The sequence below is a fragment of the Mizuhopecten yessoensis genome, unplaced genomic scaffold (assembly GCF_002113885.1).
Source record: "Mizuhopecten yessoensis strain PY_sf001 unplaced genomic scaffold, ASM211388v2 scaffold10877, whole genome shotgun sequence".
NCBI classification, from domain to species: Eukaryota; Metazoa; Mollusca; class Bivalvia; order Pectinida; family Pectinidae; genus Mizuhopecten; species Mizuhopecten yessoensis.
In genome coordinates this window covers 151442-174684 of record NW_018408766.1, presented here as the reverse complement: position 1 = coordinate 174684, position 23243 = coordinate 151442, and the positions used below count along the sequence as shown (strand labels likewise).

Here is a 23243-nt window from a genome sequence, read left to right as displayed (position 1 = left end):
AATCGTTTAATAGTTTGAAAGGTTCATCAATATGTAGCTGGTCATTTGGTTGAGCAGACATCTTGGAAGTGTTCCATCATTTTCTGTAAAATGTTGAATATCAATTACCCTGCCCCAACACCGTTAGAAATAAACAAGAAGAAATAAAATAGCATAAACAATATGATATGAATAAATGAATTCTCTGATATCTTAGGTGCATATGTAGCGTACAAGATATAGTATAGACAGTATTAGCATTGAGTGGTGATCCTGTCTGCAATTTTCAGCATGTAGTGTCAAAAAATATGTCAACTCTGCTTTTGTCATGTTAAACTTCAATGCGTACGTTTCCACGATCTCTATACAGGAGTAACGACCTCGATACAGGAGTAACGATCTCTATACAGGAGAAATGATCTCTATAAAGGAATAACGATCTCTATACATGAGAAACGATCTCTATACAGGAGTAACGATCTTTATACAGGAGTAAATATCTCTATACAGGAGTAACGATCTCTATACAGGAGTAACGATCTCTTTACAGGAATAACGATATCTATAAAGGAATAACGATCTCTATACATGAGAAATGATCTCTATACAGGAATAACGATCTCTATACAGGAGTAACGATCTCTATACAGGAGTAACGATCTCTATACAGGAGTAACGATCTCTATACAGGAATAACGATCTCTATACAGGAGTAACGATCTCTATACAGGAGTAACGATCTCTATACAGGAGTAACGATCTCTATACAGGAGTAACGATCTCTATACAGGAGTAACGATCTCTATACAGGAGTAACGATCTCTATACAGGAGTAACGATCTCTATACAGGAGTAACGATCTCTATACAGGAGTAACGATCTCTATACAGGAGTAACGATCTCTATACAGGAGTAACGATCTCTATACAGGAGTAACGATCTCTATACAGGAGTAACGATCTCTATACAGGAGTAACGATCTCTATACAGGAGTAACGATCTCTATACAGGAGTAACGATCTCTATACAGGAGTAACGATCTCTATACAGGAGTAACGATCTCTATACAGGAGTAACGATCTCTATACAGGAGTAACGATCTCTATACAGGAGTAACGATCTCTATACAGGAGTAACGATCTCTATACAGGAGTAACGATCTCTATACAGGAATAACGATTTCGATACAGGAATAACGATCTCTATACAGGAGTAACGATCTCTTTACAGGAAAAACGATCTCTATACAGGAATAACGATCTCTATACAGGAATAACGATCTCCATACAGGAGTAACGAACTCTATACAGGAGTAACGATCTCTATACAGGAGTAACGATCTCTATACAGGAATAATGATCTCTATACAGGAGTAACGATCGCTATACAGGAATAACGATTTCGATACAGGAATAACGATCTCTATACATGAGAAATGACCTCTATAGAGGAATAACGATCTATATAAAGGAATAACGATCTCTATACAGGAGAAATGATCTCTATAAAGGAATAACGATCTCTATACATGAGAAATGATCTCTATAGAGGAATAACGATCTATATAAAGGAATAAAGATCTCTATACCGGAGTAACGATCTCTATACAGGAGGAACGATCTCTTTACAGGAATAAAGATATCTATAAAGGAATAACGATCTCTATACAGGAGTGACGATCTCTATACAGGAGTAAGAGTAACGATCTCTATACAGGAGTAAGAGTAACGATCTCTATACAGGAGGAACGATCTCTTTACAGGAATAAAGATATCTATAAAGGAATAACGATCTCTATACATGAGAAATGATCTCTATAGAGGAATAACGATCTATATAAAGGAATAACGATCTCTATACCGGAGTAACGATCTCTATACAGGAATTACGATCTCTATACAGGAGTAACGATCTCTATACAGGAGTAACGATCTCGATACAGGAATAACGATCTCTATACAGGAGTAACGATCTCTTTATAGGAGTAATGATCTCTATATAGGAATAACGATCTCTATACAGGAGTAAGATCTCTATACAGGAGTAACGATCTCTATACAGGAGTAACGATCTCTATACAGGAATAACGATTTCTATACAGGAGTAACGATCTCTATACAGGAGTAACGATCTCTATACAGGAGTAACGATCTCTATACAGGAATAACGATTTCGATACAGGAATAACGATCTCTATACAGGAGTAACGATCTCTTTACAGGAATAACGATCTCTATACAGGAATAACGATCTCTATACAGGAATAACGATCTCTATACAGGAGTAACGAACTCTATACAGGAGTAAAGATCTCGATACAGGAGTAACAATCTCTATACAGGAGTACGAATTAACTTTCCGCGGACCTCGCGTGATCAATCGTTTCCTTGGTATGAAGCTGAATTTATTGATGGACTTATCAGGACTGGTAACAAAATGTTCTTCAATTTCACATTCAGATATATATCGACGATGAACTGTCTTTAAATAACAAGAAATCCGTTGACCACATCGTTCCTATATACCCTCCAGACTATTTCGTGTGCAATATGTTATTTGCATTTCTCAAAATCCTTATTGCTTATGATTTAACCACACAAATATATAAAGTCATAGTCAGAAGTTCTTGCTGAACATAAATAAGTCGAGAACAGAACAGAAAAATATGTAGTGTCCATAACCAACTGAAATACTCTAATATAGAATCATATCTTAAACTTCCTTTTTTCTATCATAAGCTCTATCACTAACAATAAAGAAAATATAAAAAAAATGTATAACAATATTCACTTTGTCCCCAGAACATGTAGAATGGTTACGGACACTACAAACAGCCTGTAGTGTCCGTAACCAACAATAGACTGCTTGAAGTTAGTTAAGTTTTACAATTTAGCAATTAAGTGTCATAAATATATCATTCATGCAACAGATTTTCAGTCAGAATAATGATGCATTATCATACATTGGATATCTAGTTAGTATACCAGTTTCCATAGCTATGAAAAGGAATCACAGTAATCCACTACAAACAAAGATGTAACAGTGTAACGGACACTACGTCATTACTTAGAATGATGTATCAGTGTTACGGACACTACGTCATTACGTAGAATGATGTAACAGTGTTACGGATACTACGTCATTACTTAGAATGATTTAACAGTGTTACGGACACTACGTGATTACTTAGAATGATGTAACCGTTTTACGGACACTACGTCATTGCTTAGAATGATGTAACAGTGTCACGGACACTACGTCATTACGTAGAATGATGTAACAGTGTGACGGACACTACGTCATTACGTAGAATGATGTAACAGTGTTACGGACTCTACGTCATTACTTAGAATAATGTAACAGTGTTACGGACAATACGTCATTACTTAGAATGATATAACAGTGTTACGGACACTTCGTCATTATTTAGAATGATGTAACAGTGTCACGGACACTACGTCATTACGTAGAATGATGTAACAGTGTAACGGACTCTCCGTCATTACTTAGAATGATGGAACAGTGTTATGGACACTATGTCATTACTTAGAATGAAGTAACAATGTTACGGACGCTACGTCATTACTTAGAATGGTGTAACAGTGTTACGGACAGTACGTCATTACTTAGAATGGTGTAACAGTGTTACGGACAATACGTCATTACTTAGAATGCTGTAACAGTGTAACGGACACTATGTCATTACTTAGAATGATGGAACAGTGTTATGGACACTACGTCATTACTTCGAATGAAGTAACAGTGTTACGGACACTTCGTCATTATTTAGAATGATGTAACAGTGTTACGGACTCTACGTCATTACTTAGAATAATGTAACAGTGTTACGGACTCTACGTCATTACTTAGAATGATTTAACAGTGTTACGGACACTTCGTCATTATTTAGAATGATGTAACAGTGTTATGGACACTATGTCATTACTTAGAATGATGGAACAGTGTTATGGACACTATGTCATTACTTAGAATGATGGAACAGTGTTATGGACACTACGTCATTACTTCGAATGATGTCACAGTGTAACGGACACTACGTCATTACGTAGAATGATGTAACAGTGTGACGGACACTACGTCATTACGTAGAATGATGTAACAGTGTTACGGACACTACATCATTACTTAGAATGATGTAACAGTGTAACGGACACTACGTCATTTAAATAGATTCATTAGATTAATGTATACGGTGTTACCTTACAGAAGTTAATATATATGACCAAAGTTAAAAACTAACATTGCTATTAATGTTAAACTTGGTATGGTTCTACAGCCATTCAAGCTGCATATTTAACCATATTTTATGAATGTATGTAACACTAGCTTTATAGAGTGCAGTGTAGACAGTGATTTATCATATTTTCACATACAATTTTATGACTATTTCAGGTATATGATGGATCTCAGATCATCAAAAACCCAGGTTTCTCTGAATCCTGCGACACTTAAAAAACAGGCAAGTGCGAATGCTGCAAAGGTAAAATGAAGGAGAGAAAAACAGAAAATGGATAAGGACAAAGATGAAAGTTTTAAAGACAAAGACAGGAACAGAAAACAGAAACAAGGAAGGGAAGCAAGTCATAATTCCATGGCGTTAGATAATCTGAGGAAAAAAATAGACGTAAGGAGGGAAGCAGTACCGCCAGAGAAAGAAAGAAACGTAAAGAGGGAAGCAGTATCGCCAGAGTAAGAAAGAAACGTAAGGAGGGAAGCAGTACCGCCAGAGAAAGAAAAAAACGTAAGGAGGGTAGCAGTATCGCCAGAGAAAGAAAGAAACGTAAGGAGGGAAGCAGTATCGCCAGAGAAAGAAAGAAACGTACGGAGGGGATCAGTATCGCCAGAGAAAGAAAGAAACGTTAGGAGGGAAGCAGTATCGCCAGAGAAAGAAAGAACGTAAGGAGGGAAGCAGTATCACAAGAGAAAAAGAAAAAAAGAAGCGAACAAAGTTATAAAAGTCGAACAACACAAAGTTCTAAAGGAAAATAAAGTTATGCAAAAGAAAATATTAAAGGCCATTAAAAGAACACAACAATGGAGAAAGAAAGTAAAACTGAAGTGTATAAAATAACATGGACAAACAAATGATGACCAAAATACTACAGTTGGCGATATTACAGATGCTAGCCCTACTAGTACTAGCTCTGGTTATACTTCATGTTTTGCAAGATACACACAGATGAAGAAAATTAAATCCTCTCTGCCAAAAACACCAACACAAAAAGCTGTTGTTGTCTGCATAAAAAATAATAAACAGAGTCAAGCATATATATTTTCATAGCAGAGGTGATTGGTGAGGTAAAAAGAGGAGATATATAAGTCCAAATAAAAGTGGAAACAAATACATTTGGCCTGAGCCTGACAAACAGGGAATATCATGTGAGCAATAATTACAGTAGGTACAGTTGAAGTGATCAACACAGGACATTGTTTACTTTAACTCGACAATGGTGCTTCAAACCCAATCCAGTGATATCATCAATGATATAACATGGCAGTATTTCAAAATGTTAGATGAGCTAATCAAATGGGGTTTTATCATTTTATGCATTTTGTTTTATGAACAGAGAGTATGTAGTGACCGTAACTGTGTAAAGACAGGTAGTCTATAGCTTATTGTTTAAGCCACAGCAGTATATCGGTATTTTCTGTAGTGTAATTGTAATTTGAATACATCTTATTTGTCAATTTTCAATTCAATACTCAGATTAATCCTTGTCACACTTGTAATTTACTAACAAGTATTTACAAAATTTACTTCAGAATTAAAATCATATTAATAATTATCTTTTGAAAGATGACAAAATGATAACTTATGACCAGTTATATCTGCAATAGTGCATTAATTAGATGGACTTTTGTGTATACTTATGTAACAACTGTACATGCGCATCCTCCATATCCAGGAGTTACTCTTACTTTCGCTCTCTGTGACACAATATAAAAGAAATCATGTTTTGTTAAGTGTCTGTAACCATATCGTTAATCACTGAAAAATGGGTTGATAATCTCAATATGAATTATTTCTTTTGTGGAAACTTTTGTTTTGAATTGAAAATTTGTTATTGGTATCTTTAAAACTGGATAATTGTGTTTATTGACAATTTGCTTAGTTACAAACTGTTTTATTGTTAACTTTAGTTTAAACTTTCTTTTATTCAAGTATTTCAATTATATATATGTATATATAAAACAAGTTGTAACAAAACACATGGTACAAAATAGGAAACAGAAACAAGTGTCTGAGATACTTATGTTAATCTATCACCTTATCGTAAACTGCAAAATATATTCAGGATGGACAAGATATTGTTATCAATGAAAATACATACTATAAAACAATCAGTGACAATAGTTTAAACAAGGAGAAAGAAAAGGAGATATTTAATGGTGAAGGGTTTTGGTTGTTAAAGGGTTTTACTTGTTCTTACATACGACGTACAATTCGGCTTTAAGCACATACATGTTTATGAAAAATCAAATCATAAGGAAAACCTGTTTGTTTTTAATTTTTTATGCATTGTGTAAAAAGCGAGATTATGACAAATATTTTCAATTTTCATGTTATGTCAAATGTTCTTTGTTGATGTTTAAACTGTTATATTTTCATTGAATTAATTAAAATGAACGAAAAACATTCTTGGTTTTGTCTTGTTTAAACCTTGTGTAGTGTCCGTAACCAACCTCATATCACTGAAAACTAAACAAACTTATAGATAACACAATTACTAACCATTTAGGTTTTGTGTGCTTCAAAGATCAAACTTTCATCAAATACCAAGCATTCATTATTTAAAGAACCTCCATTTTTCACTGTTAGTGCACACAGTTGGGCCCATTATTGTGTGCAACAAAGAAAAGGGACAGCGAGCAGCTGTCCCTGGTCCCAGGCGTGTACGTCAGACACATACATAGGGACCCACGCGATCAGAGACAAATGTTGACGCAATGTTGAGTGGGAGTTTTTCCGTGTGAGTGTCAGAATGGTCCCTAATATCAGCGAGATATAATTACGGGCTTGGCACAAAAATGTATGAAACAAAATCAGCACAGTCCGATTTCGTCATTAGCCTCGGGTCAAATGACAAATAAACAATGACGCTCGTTCTACTGTAACAGGACATGGGTATGCTTTTGAATGATCTGTCACAATAAATATCGCCTAAGGTGGGTAAATCGATCGCTGGCTGAGTAACATAGTCCAACGACAATACTGCTTGTACTTTTGTATACTTTTTTGTAGTTATATTTCAATTATTTTCCATATTTTAAATGGTAAATCACGGAATTAGATTATCTAAGTCCGTGGTTATAAACAAATTGTACATAATGCATTGAAATCAAAAATGGTTCCTTTCTTATGTTCAAATGCATGTAGCTTAAAATCAGAAAAAGTGAAAACACCATTTAAATCTGAAATGTATATTAAGTAGGGGACACAAATCTCCAGTGCAGGTATTTGCTTTTGTGTCCTCTACTCGGGGAAACAAAAAGCGACCGAAATAAGTCAGCTGCGCCCATAGCAATATTTTATTTCCAAGCGCCTTGCTTGGCAATACCTCACATTGGCTTTAATGTTGAACGTTCGCCCAAGTGAGTAAGTTGTCAGAACTTGTGTCCAATCCCTTTGATTGTTATTCCATCAATAAAATATGTTTGAATGACGTGAGGAAGGAAATATTTGTCCCCTGACCAGGACATACCATGCAAAGTCCTTAAAATGGTAGTTGTCATTCCCTGCTTAACGTTAATTACAATAATAATAATAATAATAATAATAATAATAATAATGCGAGGTTCTTATATACCGCTTTATCACAACCTAGTTCGTAGGTCGTCTCAAAGCGGTTCACAAATTATTATCTGTGGTTATAGGGTCTTGCAACCATCCAATATGTTTCTCAACTCCCTGGGGAGCATACAGTCACTGCTGCCATTTAGGCGCTCACAGCTAGCATTCAACAATTCTAGCTCTGCCAAACCACGTACTCATTTAAAGCTGAGTAGACATGAACAATTGGAGTAAAGGATACAACACAGTGCCGTGTCGTGACTCGAACCCTCAACCCTTTGGTCACGAGCCCGGCGTCCTACCACTATAGACTATCGTGTCCCTAGCGACCAACGTTCAGCATTCATGGAATGGCAACAACTGGTTCACCCGTTGTCAGTATAATGTGACCGGGCAGAATGCTATGTGGGCGCCTTCGGCTATTTCAGTGAGATAGCACTAAACTAAAAAGTCGACATTAGTACACCAACATAACCTGCCTCCTGCATATACACACGCAAGTACGCATGTACAACTCATATATGGATCAAGACACGTCCTTAAATAACTAAGCAAACCAAATCCAATGCATCCAATCTTCTGACAACTTGAAGTTTAATACTGAATTCTTCATATACGGACATGTTTGGCTTTTTGATATAATTTTATAAAAGGCATGGAATTTCTCTTCCAAATGGTGTGTATATATTTACACATAAATTGCAATAAATGTCATACTGTCCAGAACGACTTTAATACATATGGGCTGAACTTTCTGTAAACCGAAAGGCTACTGATTTGTGACATAGGCCTACGTGTAACAAACTGCATGAGAGCGTCACATGATGGTAAACATAAAAGGCATCAAAAGCCTAGCATATGCAACTAATCAGTTTATGTCCAACTATAGCTGTTATAACAATGCAGGTCCCTGGCTGTGTTTAAAAATAGCCAGATTGAGAAGAACAACAGCTAAAATACGGTTGTTATTATTAATTAACACAAATCGACATTTGCCAAAACTACTTCGATATTAACCCTTTCACCACCGTAAACTATAATGAACTAATTTATATCAATGTATGGTAGAGTCTAATAAATTAATATAGGAGTGAAAGGGTTAACAAATTAAATCATGGACTTCAGTTAATCGGAAAGGGAGGTAAGTTCGGAAGTATTCTCCTATTATACCTCCGCCAGGTGGCGCCTACCATTAGTAACTCCAGTTTTGATTGGATGATATTAAGAAGTTCAAAAACGCCCGGCAAGAGTATCTGAATTAAGGACTATTGATGGCAAAATACGGGATGATTTAATTGTTCAAAGGTTAATTTACAGCACATTTAGAGGTATTTATCCCGTAATCATAATAACAGTTATGTTTGTGATTGTGATGGTGTTCGTATCTTAATGAGCGATACAGCAGCTAATGTACTGTGGTTGTATTTACATTTGATTCCTAATCCAGAATTGAATCGGATCGCAGATCTGCAGTAAACATTCCGGTCACATTCAGTTGCTTTCTAACATTGCAGTTTTCATTTTCAACAGATGGATGCCAAGCTGTCACTAATAGCCAGTTTTGATGACCTGGCTAGAAATGCTAAAGTATTACAGGTTGGAATAGAACCAGGTTTGTGTATACCATACATATGATTTGTGAATTCGTAGACGTTTCGTGAAATTTTGCGGGTAATTCAGGAGTCTCTATACAGAATTGCACTTGTACGCACACTTTAAATGCTTTGTATTTGAGCAAATCCTTGCATATCTATTCTATCCTTACTAAATTAATTTTAAAGGAGATGATGAATACGTGTTATGATAATATTACTGACTGATAAGTCAGTTTGTTGAACATTAATAGTTGTCTTAATTTGTATTCCTAAACAAACACAAGTCAAAGTACATTGTAAATGTCATTTTAAAAGGGTTATTTTGTCTCTAAGGGGCCGTATACACACATTTTATTTATGTTTTAATTTTGAGCATGCATAATCACACCATTGAAATTTAAAAAAGTTGGCAAGTATGATTTACTGCTGTCATAAATGTGATGATATATAATGGGATAATATTTGTGTGCTGCTTTTTATACAAATTATGTCCTATGTGCATAAAATTTTATTGTAATTTGTTGAATTTTGCAGAATTTCAACGTTTTGTATCTAATCAACAAGATTGTTTGAAGAAATGGTGTTCATTAGAAACAGACTTTGAACGGTTTAATGAAAGAATTGCTACCCTAGAAAAAGAGAATGATTCACTACAAACCACATTGAAGCATGCAAGAAGTCAAATTGTTAAAGAAACAGAACACAGACGGTATTTGGAATCTGAACGAGACCAGTTGGTATGTTGTTTCATACTCATAGTATTTAAGGTGGCAGTACCCAAATCGGATCCCTTTTTGCAAAAATACTTATAAATAAATGTGTCAACAAATCAGTTATAACAATGATATTGTCTTAGAATAGATAGCCATGCACCATTTTTTGACTACAGATAATTAGATTTTAAGTTCAAATAGCGCAAGAAAACGTAATTCAAACTCAAATGTCAATGTTTTGATTACGTTTTTAAAAAATGGCGCGTGCAACAACTATGCACAATGTTTTGGACTATAGGAATAAATTCACACTATAGAAATACATTTTGTCACATAAATTCTAAAGGTCATCATAAAATGTTAATATGCTTACAAAAAATATTCATTTAAAGCGTACGATACTGCAAAATTCAAGCCGTGATCGGGTTTGGGTCCCAACATTCGCAAAAACAGGAGACGCTGATTGGTGACTTCAGAGCATTCTATAAATATCTCAAGTGAGCCCCAGTTGCTAATTTCGTTTGTGAGAACACCCATCGATATTCTATTTTTGATACAACCATAAATGAATATAATTCCTCTTCAGATTTTTCAATGATTTAATAAAATGATGGTTTGGTGATCCGATTTGGGTACTGTCACCTTATATCAATTATAAAAAAAAATAGTGTTTCCATTTATAAGTTTTAATCATTCTTTCCCCATCATCTATAATATTTGTGTTTGTTTATTTAATTTTGATATAAATTCATCAATGCTTTCAATGTCTTCAGACCAATACTAAACAATACTACATTCAATTTTCATTTCATTTTAATATCCATATAAGTATACATATTCTTGAAATATATACTACTGATAAAACTGTCTTATTATTTTTTTGAGCAGAACAATTTAATGGTGTCTTCAGTGATAACAAATAATTTTCACTTGTGTGGCTAATATTTTGATATTCTTCTTTCGTGCCGCGCACTCGTGAAAATTATCAAAATATTAGCCACACTTGTGAAATATATTTGTTATTACTGAAGACACCATTAGATATCCTCAATTCTTAAATATCCTTACACATATCACAATTTTTTTCGCAGGAAAGACAGATTTCTTTAATACGAGAATTACTGACTGACAAGAACAGAAAGAGTATGTTGAATGAGCAGGATAGAGAAAAATTGGCATTTCTCAGTCATAATACCTATCAGTCACAGTTGGAGGCCAATTCTCCATCAAGGAGGTATGTGTAAAAATCCTTCTAGACTGGTTCATATATAGATCTATAGTCCTATGGAATGCTATTATTAATGGACAAATTTGAATTATTACTTTAGGGAAGGATTTGTCCAAGTTTAGCCAACCATCATCAGATGGTGGACAATTCAATTCTCCTGTGGTCTGTCGTCTGACCTTAAGCCATTCTAGTTATGCCCTTTTCTCAAAAAGAACAGAATGGATCCAGGGCTTTTGCCAGGTGGTTATTTATAGGGTCCAGTACAGGAACCAATTTCCAATTGAAATATGACCCTGCATTTTCCCAATTTTAGTCTTTATTTTCCCAATTGGATTAAAGAGTATATTTATGCATGTACAATTTTCCAGTAGTTATAATATGGGCTACATTCAAAGTTTTACCATCCATGAAGGAGCATTGAAAATACATAATTAATGAAACTTTGAAAAGGAATAAACAAAAACATTGAACACTGATTTTTTTCCATCTTTCAGTTCTGTGCTAATTATATAAACTTCACTCTAAAAGATAATATTGTTCATACACAGCGGTATAAAGTTTTGTTAGAAAGTTACCTTAAAGCTAACAATGATACAGTACATGTTACATAGCTTTCACTTGGTTACTGTTTCACTGCTTACATTACGATGGTGGGTGCCAAGATTCCTCTGGGATTTCTTGTTTATGTTGGTAGATCTTGACATTTCACCTCAATAACCATAGAACAGACTTTGATTCATTCAAAAGAGTCATATTTAAAAATTATGAATAGTCATAGTTTCTATGAAAGAGAGTGTTGTGATCAAGAGCACAAGCCAGATTGTGTGCATAGATTAATTTACAGTATCTTATTCAGGTAAAAACTGTAATGTAATCTTAAGCAAACTCCTACATTGAAAGTACATCATGATCTTGTGATCACCATCAGATATATATTAATATCTCTCTGCATTGTTACATTTTATGATATTAAACTGGAACATCTTCAAAATATCTTCATCAATAAAATTTGTCTCAATGTTAATTCTTCTTTCACCATGAAAATTTGTATGGTAATCTGTAAACTGATATTTGCCTTTATTAAAGAATGTGATGAATGAAAAGAATGAGTAAACAAAACCCTTTTTGCTCCCTTCTATACTTATCATTGAATATCATAGGAAATAAATAGCATCAAAGACTTCTTATTTGGTCTATGAAATCAAGGATTCCCATAGACCTACAGTCATTTTCGTGGTGATTGTCCATGGGTAAGACTTTTAAGTGCCTGCATTTCTTTGTCAAATATTTCAAACAAATCATTATATATTGTCAGTATATTTATATGTTATGTATGTGAATAAGATTTTGACTTTCTTCAGTATTTGATTAAAATGCCTATTTCATCATATTCTCTCAACAGACTTGGAACAATAAATGAGTCGACACATTCCATACTTGGTGATTCAGTTTATGATAAAACAGAAGATGACCTCGACACATCATATCTCCGCAGTGGAAGAAAGGTTAAACGACCTTCAGCACCTCCAATGGAAGATGAACCTGTCAAACGACGGCGTAGTGATGAAGATGTAAATTTCAATTAATGATCAAATTTAAAATTAAATACCTTTCTCAAATTAAGGCATTGCTGATCATGAAGTGTTTTATTTCGTTTTAGACCCAAGAGGCAGAATGCCTTGATTCTGGGGGTCAAATGCATGTAAATCACTACATTGAAATTGAAACCATCATAGAAAGTCCTATTAATGATATTTGCCTGGCAGTCTTGCAACATCTTCAATGTTCAAGGTCACAACTCTGTGACCTTAACCTACTTTCAAGAACACAGAGGTCAAAAATGTCAAAATCTTAAAATGACTTCTGTCAGTAGGACCAAAAGGTCTAGTTATTATAATTGGCTGGTAGCTTTCGAGGGTGGAGCCTTGCAAATTATGCTTACAAAAATGACCTTGAGCCATTTTTGAGGTCACGAGTGAAATATTGTATAAATGTAAAATAACTTATGAAGAATTCATACCCCCCTTATAAAAATGTATGGTATTCCACAGGTTGTGAATTGAAATAACAAATTCCAGGTGAGCTAATAAGGCTCAAGCCTCTTGTCTTTTTATCAAAAATACCCCTTTTGATTGATTCAGGAACACAACAACTCCATAGTGACCCAAACAACTGTCACCCTTAATGCGAATGGCCATCTTGTTGGGGCTGTAGCTGAGGTTATCCCGCTGACCAAGACGCTCAACAAAAGCTTCAGTGAACCAGCGCTGGACAAACACCTGGATAGTCCTGCTCGGGATGTTGGTATGGATTGTGATGTGAAAGACAAATTGCCAGACATTTTTTTGACTATTCAGCAACATTAACCTCAGGGTATTCCAGTTAAAAATATCCCCATCCATGGATGGCAGAATATAATCAGTTCTGCATTAACATTTAATTTACCTTCAGTTAAGGTTATGATATATTGGCCTTGTAGTGATCTATTTCTGTAAAAATACTGATAGGTTTAAATATGCTAAATTTACTTAAAACTGCAATGTACCCAGCGTGTTGGTTGAAGTTAGGTGTAAGCCCATTTCTCATGAATTTTCAATCAGTCTCACGAAAAGAAACAAAGTTTCGTAAATCTAAATGAATGAACAATAGCTACATAGATTCACACTGACCTTGGTCACTGAGAGGTCTTAAGTCACAGGCTAGCCACTTAAATTATAGGCCAGGCCAATTAGCATATCCTAGGTGTGAAAATTGTGAATGGCAAGCCAATTTCGCGGGGAATGGCATGCTGTCATGCTCACCGACTGTTAAGCAATTAAATCGGAGATCCCCTGTCCAGTGGTGGCTAGTTGCTAATTATTATGTGAAGACAGTGTGTATAAACATTAAATAGCCACATAAGAGCTGTTAGTTCATAAGCCTACAGTCGGAAACCTGGTTTAACAAAATGGAAATGTAAGCGAGAATATAGAATTGAAACCGGACACTGACATTGAATCCGGAACTAATTCTCTCGTTGTCGGGATTGAACTGAGTGTTAATGAAAATAATATTAACACAAGACACCAAATTTCTTCAATTGGATTTAAAAAACAATGGAAGTAGTAGGTATTTTTTTCAACAAATTCCCAATGTTTGAGACTTATTTTTAGTCACCCCTGGGGGAACCACCCCAGTAGGGACTATTAATTTCGGTTTCAGTCCCAGATTTTGACCTTTGCTGTCTTGGGCTGTATTGCTTCTTTCGGAATATACCAGGCGCTAATTACAAGCTCTTGGATAACTCGGATATCAATTTCGTTTTTAAACAGGAATAGCATAAAACCTAAAGGCGTTCCAAATTTTTCACAGGAATAACATATAACCTAAAGTTGTTCAACTTCCGAGTATGAATCAGGCACCTTTGAGGTTTCGAAGGGGTAAACTGTTGTATTATATATTGCTATTGACTGATTTAGATATTTTATGTCTGACCAACGACTACCGTTAATATTTGTGTATAGTGCACACTTTTTTAAGAAAAAATGAAGTGTCAAGAAAGGGGTGTACACGATACTCGAGAACAATCCAAAACCAGTCCTTGGTCCCAACCTTTTCTCGTAAATTGTAAGTTGATTGCCTCTTGTGAATTGCTTACAAATCTTGTTCCTGTACCATTTTTTTTTTACATTAAATTATTGCAAAGATATCCTTTTCTATTTCAGAAAGTGAACCCGAGTCTGAGGATTCTTATATGGGTACACCTGGCAACAGAAATCAAAACTCCCGGCGCAAATCTCGAGGTATCCTGAAGGGAGCTACTCCTAAGTGAGTGTTACAACAGTTCTTTTACCTTTTGCTGTTCCATGCCTATAACAATGAATAAGCAGCACTCAAATTTACTGATATTTTGGTGCATCCATGGCTTCATGGATGCACAAAATAAGTATAAAGTAACCAAGACTAAAATTTATTCATGACCCAGAACATGTAATGCTTATAACATTGGATTAGAACCTGTTTTAGGAGGGCAGATTAGCTTGTGGATAGTCACAGTTGATGGTGTATAGGTATCTTTGTAAAATTATTTTGTCCATTGCCAGTATTTGACTATCACTATTTTTAAAAGTACTGTCATGTGGAATCGTGTGATTGACAGTTGATCAACAGCTAAATTATGTTTATGTCATTATTATTCATACACAAAGTCATGAGGTCACGTGAGAGCAAAACCAAATGAATGGCAGCTATGTCTTTGACTGGATCAGGGGTAATGTTTACACTTTAAACATGCCGAATGATACTCTTAGCTGATTCTTTTCTCCCATTTTAAGTAAAAACCTTGCAACTTCATCATTTCATCTGTTTAAGCATTATTGATGTATTCATGTCTTCTTGAATGGTCAACCATGTTTAATATTGATATTGCCATTATTTACATCATACATGTCCATGCTGTGGTCATTATAATTATCAAACTCTTTACGCCACATTTTTATCCCCCGTTTACACCGAAACAGGGGCTATTAATTTGGGTAAGTCTGCCTGTCTGTCACGCTTCGTTTCCGTGCAATAACTACAACAAATAACCAATTTTCTTCAAACTTTGTCACAGGGTTAAATGCCTAAAGGGCTCGGCCAAGTTCGATGACCACTTTCAGCGGACTCCATTTGGTGGAGTCATGGCCCCTTGAATAACGAAAAACGTAAAAATCTGCTGGGTTTTGTTTCTGTGCAACAACTACAACAAATGTTAAATGATTTTCTTAAAACTTTGTCACAGGGTTAAAAGCGCAAGAGTATTTTGTTGTCGATCGGTCAGCCGGACAGCAACCTTTGAATGGTCGAAATTTATTTATTGTTCGATTTTGATGATAATTGGTATATAGGGGACTGCATATTCAACCGCATAGGTTTCGTTGCCATAGCAACCACACAGAGGCTTCTGATTGGTCGAAATTTAGATATTGTTTGATTTTGATGAAAATTTGTATATATTGATATTAGGAGACTGCGAATAAAATTGCATTGGTTTCGTTACCATAGCAACCACACGTGGCTTCTGATTGGTAGAAATTTGGATATTGTTCAATTTTTATGAAAATTGGTATAAAGGATTATTAGGGGACCTTAAATTCAATCGCATATGTTTTGTTGCCATAGCAACTACACAGAGGATTATGATTGGTTGCAATTTAGAAATTGCTCAATTTCACTCAAATTGTTTATCTTTGACATGTTTCATATTTCGAGTGTGGGTACTAATGGAAAGTTAATGAATTTTGCTATCTAGGAAAAATAAGAATTTTATTTTTATGATGCTGATAAGAAAAAAGGGCAAAGGTAAGCGGCATGGTAACTTAAAACTGCTGTCAGTTAAAATATGATTTTAAAAAATTGTAGGTTATTAACCAGGAATAAAATAATGCAATTGCAGAAAGTCTCCACCAAAAGTAATGATTACTCCAGGACTCGAAATTGAGTTTTGCAGATATCTCTGATTTTAGGGGAATGTTTGAATGCTTTTACATAGATATGGCTGTGAGAGATTTGGACAAGAATTTTTTATTTCATTTCTTTGTTGACCAAGAACACCACGTCTGAGAAAAGCAAGTTCTGCTGGTCGTGGATTGAACAGGATCCACTTTTTCATCTCCAAGACAGTCATCAAACCAGAGACATGTGCCCCAGTGAGTGTTGTTGTGTTGATAGGATTTACAACAAATTCTCGAGGGGGGGGGGGAAATGAATTAAGATAACAGTCACTAAATAATAATTCATTAAAAACAATCAGGTGTATCATGAGTAATTGGTTGATTGATAATCTTTGAGGTGCCTAGCAAGAAGAGAAAGAGCAAGGGGGCAGGGTCAAACAGAAATAAATTTCAGTACACTGAGAAATTTGTTGATGTGATGATTCAAGCCCATTTATGTTATGATTGTTACAACTAAATAGGGATTATATTAAATTTTGAAAATATCTGGATTTATGTGTATACACAAATCTTACACAATGGCTAATAAAGCCACCATAAGCAGTGTACTTTATTATTCCCATTTACATCAGGTAAATGGTTGATATGTTTATGTCAGTAAGAAAAAAATTACCACTGAAAATATATTTAATGATTGACCTCAAAATATGTAACTATATGGTTTGAGTGCAGCAGTCCTTTTGGGCTATTCTATCTCAAATTCTTCACATGGATGTTCTGTAGGGATAAATAGTATGGTGTCCTGTTTTCAATGTTAACGTTTTTAGATTCAGAAGATTTAAATATGTTAGCAAAACACATATAATTTATATTTTGATATTTCTTTTACAATTTTCAGTGTGGAAAGAGAATCCGATTTGGCAAGCTTGCTATGAAATGTAAAGGTAAGTCATACTGACCAATACATGTTTCTTTTTATCAAATAAAAACATAATAGATCATAATTAATCAAACATCTAGATGTTCATGAAATACCTGTTTCTTTGTGGTATTTAACAGTGGTTTAGTCCTCTATTGTGGCTAGTCAGTCACATAAAAGTATCGGCTACTTCCACAGCTATTTTAGCATTAAACTGCCTTCTTTGGCAAGTTATTGTCCTATAACTCTCACAGAATTGCAGATAAAGTGAATAACGCACGTTATAGTTATATATCTTTCTATTTTGTTTGGTAAAGTTATGTAGTGGCAAAGCAGAGCAAATGGAAATATATTTCTTTAACAATCATTTAATTATTATTATTATCATTTCTGTAGACTGCAAATCAACCTGTCACCCAGACTGTAAGGACAATCTTCCTTTACCATGTGTGCCCTGCTGTCCTAGCACCCCGGGAACTAGCAAAATGTCGGGTGTAAGTTCAACTATAGTTTTGTTGTGAAGAAATTTTATAAATATACATGCCAGGGTAAAAATAAGAAAGCATTTGACAAATCAGAGTTGAAAATAATATTTGGAATAAAAATTGCTGTGTTAAAAAGTGCACAGAAGAAATGTTTTTGTTGTTGTAAAGAATATTAAACATGAAAAGTTGTGATCATGAAACAAACATATCAATGCAAGTACTCAATTTCTCCATGTCAGCAGATATTCTTCAGATCTTCACCAATGATTTAATATTAGGAATTGGTTCTTCTGAGGTTTAAATCATGTTCAAATCTTGTGCCTTTTTACTTCTATAAATTGGAAGACAATAATACTATTTTCATCAATTGTTCAAAAATTCATAGATTTCCAATAACATATTATGAAGATATTGAATGAATTTGTTTGACAAATTTCACACAAAATCTGATATAATGTGAAATTTGTATGTTTGACTGAACGTTAAAAAAACAGGAGCGCACGGACATATCGTTTTCTTGGTATATTTTTATTTTCACATATTCTTCTCTTTTTAATAATTTATGTCCTCGAAAAATTTAATCAGAAATTTTGACTTTTCGCAAGAGCAGATCTTTCAAATAACCCAGATCCTCCTCATTGTTCATGTGATCATGCTGTAATATAGATTACAGAGCTGATTTTGAATTGCAATCATTTGCCAATTTTTAACGATCATGGGTTAAGACTTTGAACAATGTGATTGCTCCCTTTATATTGCTGTAGCATCTTAAAGTAATACTAGTGACCTTTTTGCTTGTAAGAACACAATCTTTTATTTTATAAGAATTGAACATATAAGATATCAGCATTTGAAATAGTTTCAGAATTGCTTCTAATCATGAATTAGATGAAAGATACAAATTGTTGGTTTATTTTTTGCAAAAATCTGTATAAGGTGTTGTGTTTGACAGGGCCTGCTGACCGACTATGCACCCATTGACCCACCAATGATTCCAGCTATTGTGGTAAGGGGAAATAGTCCACCTGATATTTCATCCACCCTTAAACATTGCAAAAAAGTGAACACATGGTATTTGGAGATTTGCATATCATGTGTATCTGATAGGACAACAACATTAGTGTTGTATATTTGTTTTGATGAATTCAGGACAACAAAGGAATAGCTGAAATGTTCAGACCAGATCTTTACCTAGAAAACATAACTGAAATAAATAGTGACATAGTCTGTGTTTGAATTTTGAAATTAAGGTGATAAGTAATAATAATGAAAGAAATATTAATTTTCAGAGCACATTTTCCCTCACTTCTTAACTTCCCATTGAATCATACATGAGGTAAAATGAAATCGTAGTAAATAATTTCCAGACCTAGAGTGCTTTTTAATGGTGATTGTCTGTGGGTCTTTGTTAAGTTACACTGAAATATATATGAGGAACATAATATTTGAAATTGGGAAACAGTCCTGGTATAAGTCTTGTGTCCTCAAGTATTATGGAATGATAGAAATCTTGAAACACATTTAGAATGAGACATGAACATGAAATGGTAGAAAGGGTTTGGTAAGCTGTGATTTGTGTATTACAGGTTCACTGTGTTAATGAAGTAGAGGCACGAGGACTGTCGGAGGTGGGACTGTACAGGGTTCCAGGGTAAGTCACTGATCTGGTAGCTATAGTCATTACAGTTCAGGGTTTGTATAGGCCTTGAAACAAAAACAGGGGTTGGCCTCAAAACCTCTAAAATTGATGAAAAGACCCTTGAAACTCAATTCAATAGAAAATGTCTTGAAAGGTCAAAATGAGCCTTGCATTTAACTAAATAAAACTGGTTTATTAATTTTTAGTGGATTAGTATTGTTATACATCATTAAAATGTCATAACACTGAAAATACTTATGAAGGATTTTTCAACCTAAAAAAGTTGATATTCCCTGTCACAGCCTGAAGGCTTTGTTAAAGTGGCTATTTAATCAACTAACACCCTTAAAATCATTCTGATACTGGAAATACTCCTACCAAAAGTTTCAGTAGCTGAAAATGACATGACCTGAAGCCATTGTCTGGTTTGGTCAGTTTTATCTGTTGGAACGACTGAAATAGCACATCTGGTTTTTCAGTAAGAAAACCCTACTTTATCCGGGTTTTACCAGGTACTTATAGGGTCCAGTACAGTGGTGACCCATTCTCATTTGAAAAGTAACCCTGCATTTTCCCAATTTCAGTCTTTATTTTTCCAAATGGTTAAAAAAGTATGTTTATTTTTCCAAATGGTTAAAAAAGTATGTTTATACAAGTTTCGAAGCGTTATAGGTGCTTTGTTCAATGATATTACTGTCCATGAAGGAGCATTCAAAATACATAAATAATGAATTTGAAATTGAATAAACAAAAACAGGGAAATTGATGTTTTTATTTATTGCTATACACTTTACTGTAAGAAACAGTTAGAGGAAAACTTTTTGCTTATCACATTGTAGGTGTTATTTTTTCCAAACTTATATTTTCTCAATTTCTGCTCAGCGGCCCTTTCCCAAAATAGCTGGCAAAAACCTGTTTGTGCACATATGTACATTTTATTTCACACTCAACACATTCTTCGTGTTCCATTATACTTTTAAAAAAACCCGTAATCTTGAGGTCTGGTACAACAATGCTAAAATTATGGAGAATTACTGCTTTAGTATAAGGAATTTTACATAGTGAATAGCAGACGGTCTGCATAATAAAACATGTTCATTAGACATGAAATCTTCTAGTCCAAGATGCTAGGGCGCAGCTTGGCTAATGCAAATGTTTAATATGTAGGGGAAAAAAACAAGCCTATCTTCATGTCATTGAATATTTTTGATTTTTTTGGCAACAGAGCTGATTCACAGGTAAAGGATTTGAAAAAAGATTTTTTCAAAGGAAGAGGAGTACCAAATATGGTGAGTAGCAGATTGCATGAATCATCAGATGTATGGAAATTCAAGAATGATAATAATAATATCATGAACATTGATGGTGTTTTAGTCAAAATAAAATATCCATACAAAGTTCAGCTTTTTTTGATGAGCCATTAGCCTTTTGGAAATTCCTAAATTATAATCTGTTTTCTTAAATTCTGGAAAGAAAAAAATAATTAAATAATTTTTATGTGACTAAAACTGTTTAAAAAAAGATGTAATTGTTTTGGTGATAAAAAAATGGAAGTTGCAAATAGTAATGCCAAGAACTTGCCATTGCTTTGAATCATAAATAAATGTATAGCTGGGACTGTTGTCTGTTCAGTCCCACATTGATGACATCAATGTGGTGTGTGGCTGTCTGAAGGATTTCCTGCGAGGCCTCAAGGAGCCTGTCATCACCTATGCTCTGTGGAAGGACTTCAAAAGTGCTGCAGGTAGGGCCATGAATAGTCTTATTCAGCATGAAATCTTGCTTTAATTCAAAATTGCAAGACGCCTGCTAACTAAGAGGTCTAAATTTTCATACCTCTGCTTCATGTTGTCTGTTTGTCCATGCCAGCTGTGGTTTCAGAGCATATCTTAGCCACTTTTTCATGAATGAAATCAATTTTGTATATCATGGGAAGGCGGTGTGTTGCATCTTAAAACAAGGTCACTGTGACCTCTATTTGACCTTTGCCCTTGACATCAAGTTCATGAACACCGTGAAATAAAGGTTTTTGTAGCATATGTTGTCTACCATTTCATATATGAACTTCAGATCTGGTGTTCAAGATATTTTGATGAAAGTATACCTGCATCACCCATGGCCAATGTGCAATTATAACTGTCATTGGCCATGGGTCATTGTGACTTTCCCCCCAAGGTCAAAGGTAAAAAATGTGGAATTTTTCATGATCATCTTTTCTGGGCTATAACTTTTAAAGCATTAAAGAGATATATATATATATATATTTTTTTTAATTTTTTTTAAAATTTTTTTTTTTACAGTACATGTACAATACACAGGACATCATCACACATACACACATTCACACATGTTGAAATAGTGAAATTCATACCATCATCATCATCCATCTGTACATCATCTTATCACTATATTCTTCCATATATCATCATCATCATCCGTACATCATAATCATTTTATCACTATATTCGTCCATATATCATCATCATCATCATCCATATATCATCATCATCATCATCATCATCTTATCACTATATTCGTCCATATATCATCATCATCATCCATATATCATCATCATCATCATCATCATCATCATCATCATAAGCATTTTATCACTATATTCGTCCATATATCATCATCATCCATATATCATCATCATCATCATCATCATCATCTTATCACTATATTCGTCCATATATCATCATCATCATCTATAATATACATGTATAATTGATATTCAACAAAAACTTTAAATATATCTTGATAAAACTTGAAGTATACCTGCATCACCCATAGATAATATGCAATGCAAATTTTCATTAGGTCAGTGTGACCTTCACCCCAAGGTAAAGGTCAAATATAGCCAAAGTTTTCAGGAATATGTTGTCTGTGAGACATACATTTTGTTCACAAAAACAAATCTCTAGTTTCTTTTGATGTCATAGTGTGTGACATTACACTTGCAGCAAATACTAGTGTTTGTTATTTTCGTGATGGTATTACTAATATTATATAAATGTACTTATGTTAAACAAAAATAAAGATAAGTAAAATTCATCCTCTTCCAGCGAACCGTGACCATGCTATGGGGGAGTCTGAACTGTACCAGGCCATCAGTCAGTTGCCACAACCAAACAGGGACACATTAGCCTTCCTCATTCTTCATCTAATCAGGTAAATGCAAGTCAAAGTGTCAAATATATTAACTAATGGAACTTCCCCCTACCTTGCTAGCTAAAACACTGATGGAGAAATCACCCCCTAGGTAGGAACAGAAATCAAGTCCGAGGGGTAACAGAGAAATCATGATGTAGGTGGTGATACAGGGCTCCCATTAATGACCGGCAACTCGCCAAATGACTACACTACACAGATTTGGTGGTAAAAAATTCAGTTGGCTGCATTTTTTGGGGACACAATTTTTACCTCCTATAAAATGATTAAAATTGGTCATCTGTGGT

General features: G+C 34.5%; 1 protein-coding gene across 6 annotated transcripts in view; it reads left to right on the top strand.

Annotated features, from left to right (window-relative positions):
- The first annotated feature begins 9011 nt into the window (after positions 1–9011).
- LOC110463208 (rac GTPase-activating protein 1-like) overlaps positions 9012–23243 on the top strand; it is a 33873-nt gene continuing 19641 nt past the window's right edge. For all 6 annotated transcript variants that reach the window (XM_021517615.1, XM_021517611.1, XM_021517610.1 and 3 more), the window contains exons 1-15: positions 9012–9120; positions 9323–9404; positions 9922–10124; positions 11192–11334; positions 12731–12899; positions 13470–13632; positions 15033–15135; positions 16898–16997; positions 17641–17686; positions 18058–18155; positions 19099–19152; positions 19733–19797; positions 21011–21074; positions 21418–21529; positions 22851–22956. In XM_021517615.1, coding sequence (XP_021373290.1) covers positions 9323–9404; positions 9922–10124; positions 11192–11334; positions 12731–12899; positions 13470–13632; positions 15033–15135; positions 16898–16997; positions 17641–17686; positions 18058–18155; positions 19099–19152; positions 19733–19797; positions 21011–21074; positions 21418–21529; positions 22851–22956 — 1508 coding nt within the window. In that variant the 5' untranslated portion in view covers positions 9012–9120. The remainder of the gene's footprint in view (positions 9121–9322; positions 9405–9921; positions 10125–11191; positions 11335–12730; positions 12900–13469; positions 13633–15032; positions 15136–16897; positions 16998–17640; positions 17687–18057; positions 18156–19098; positions 19153–19732; positions 19798–21010; positions 21075–21417; positions 21530–22850; positions 22957–23243) is intronic.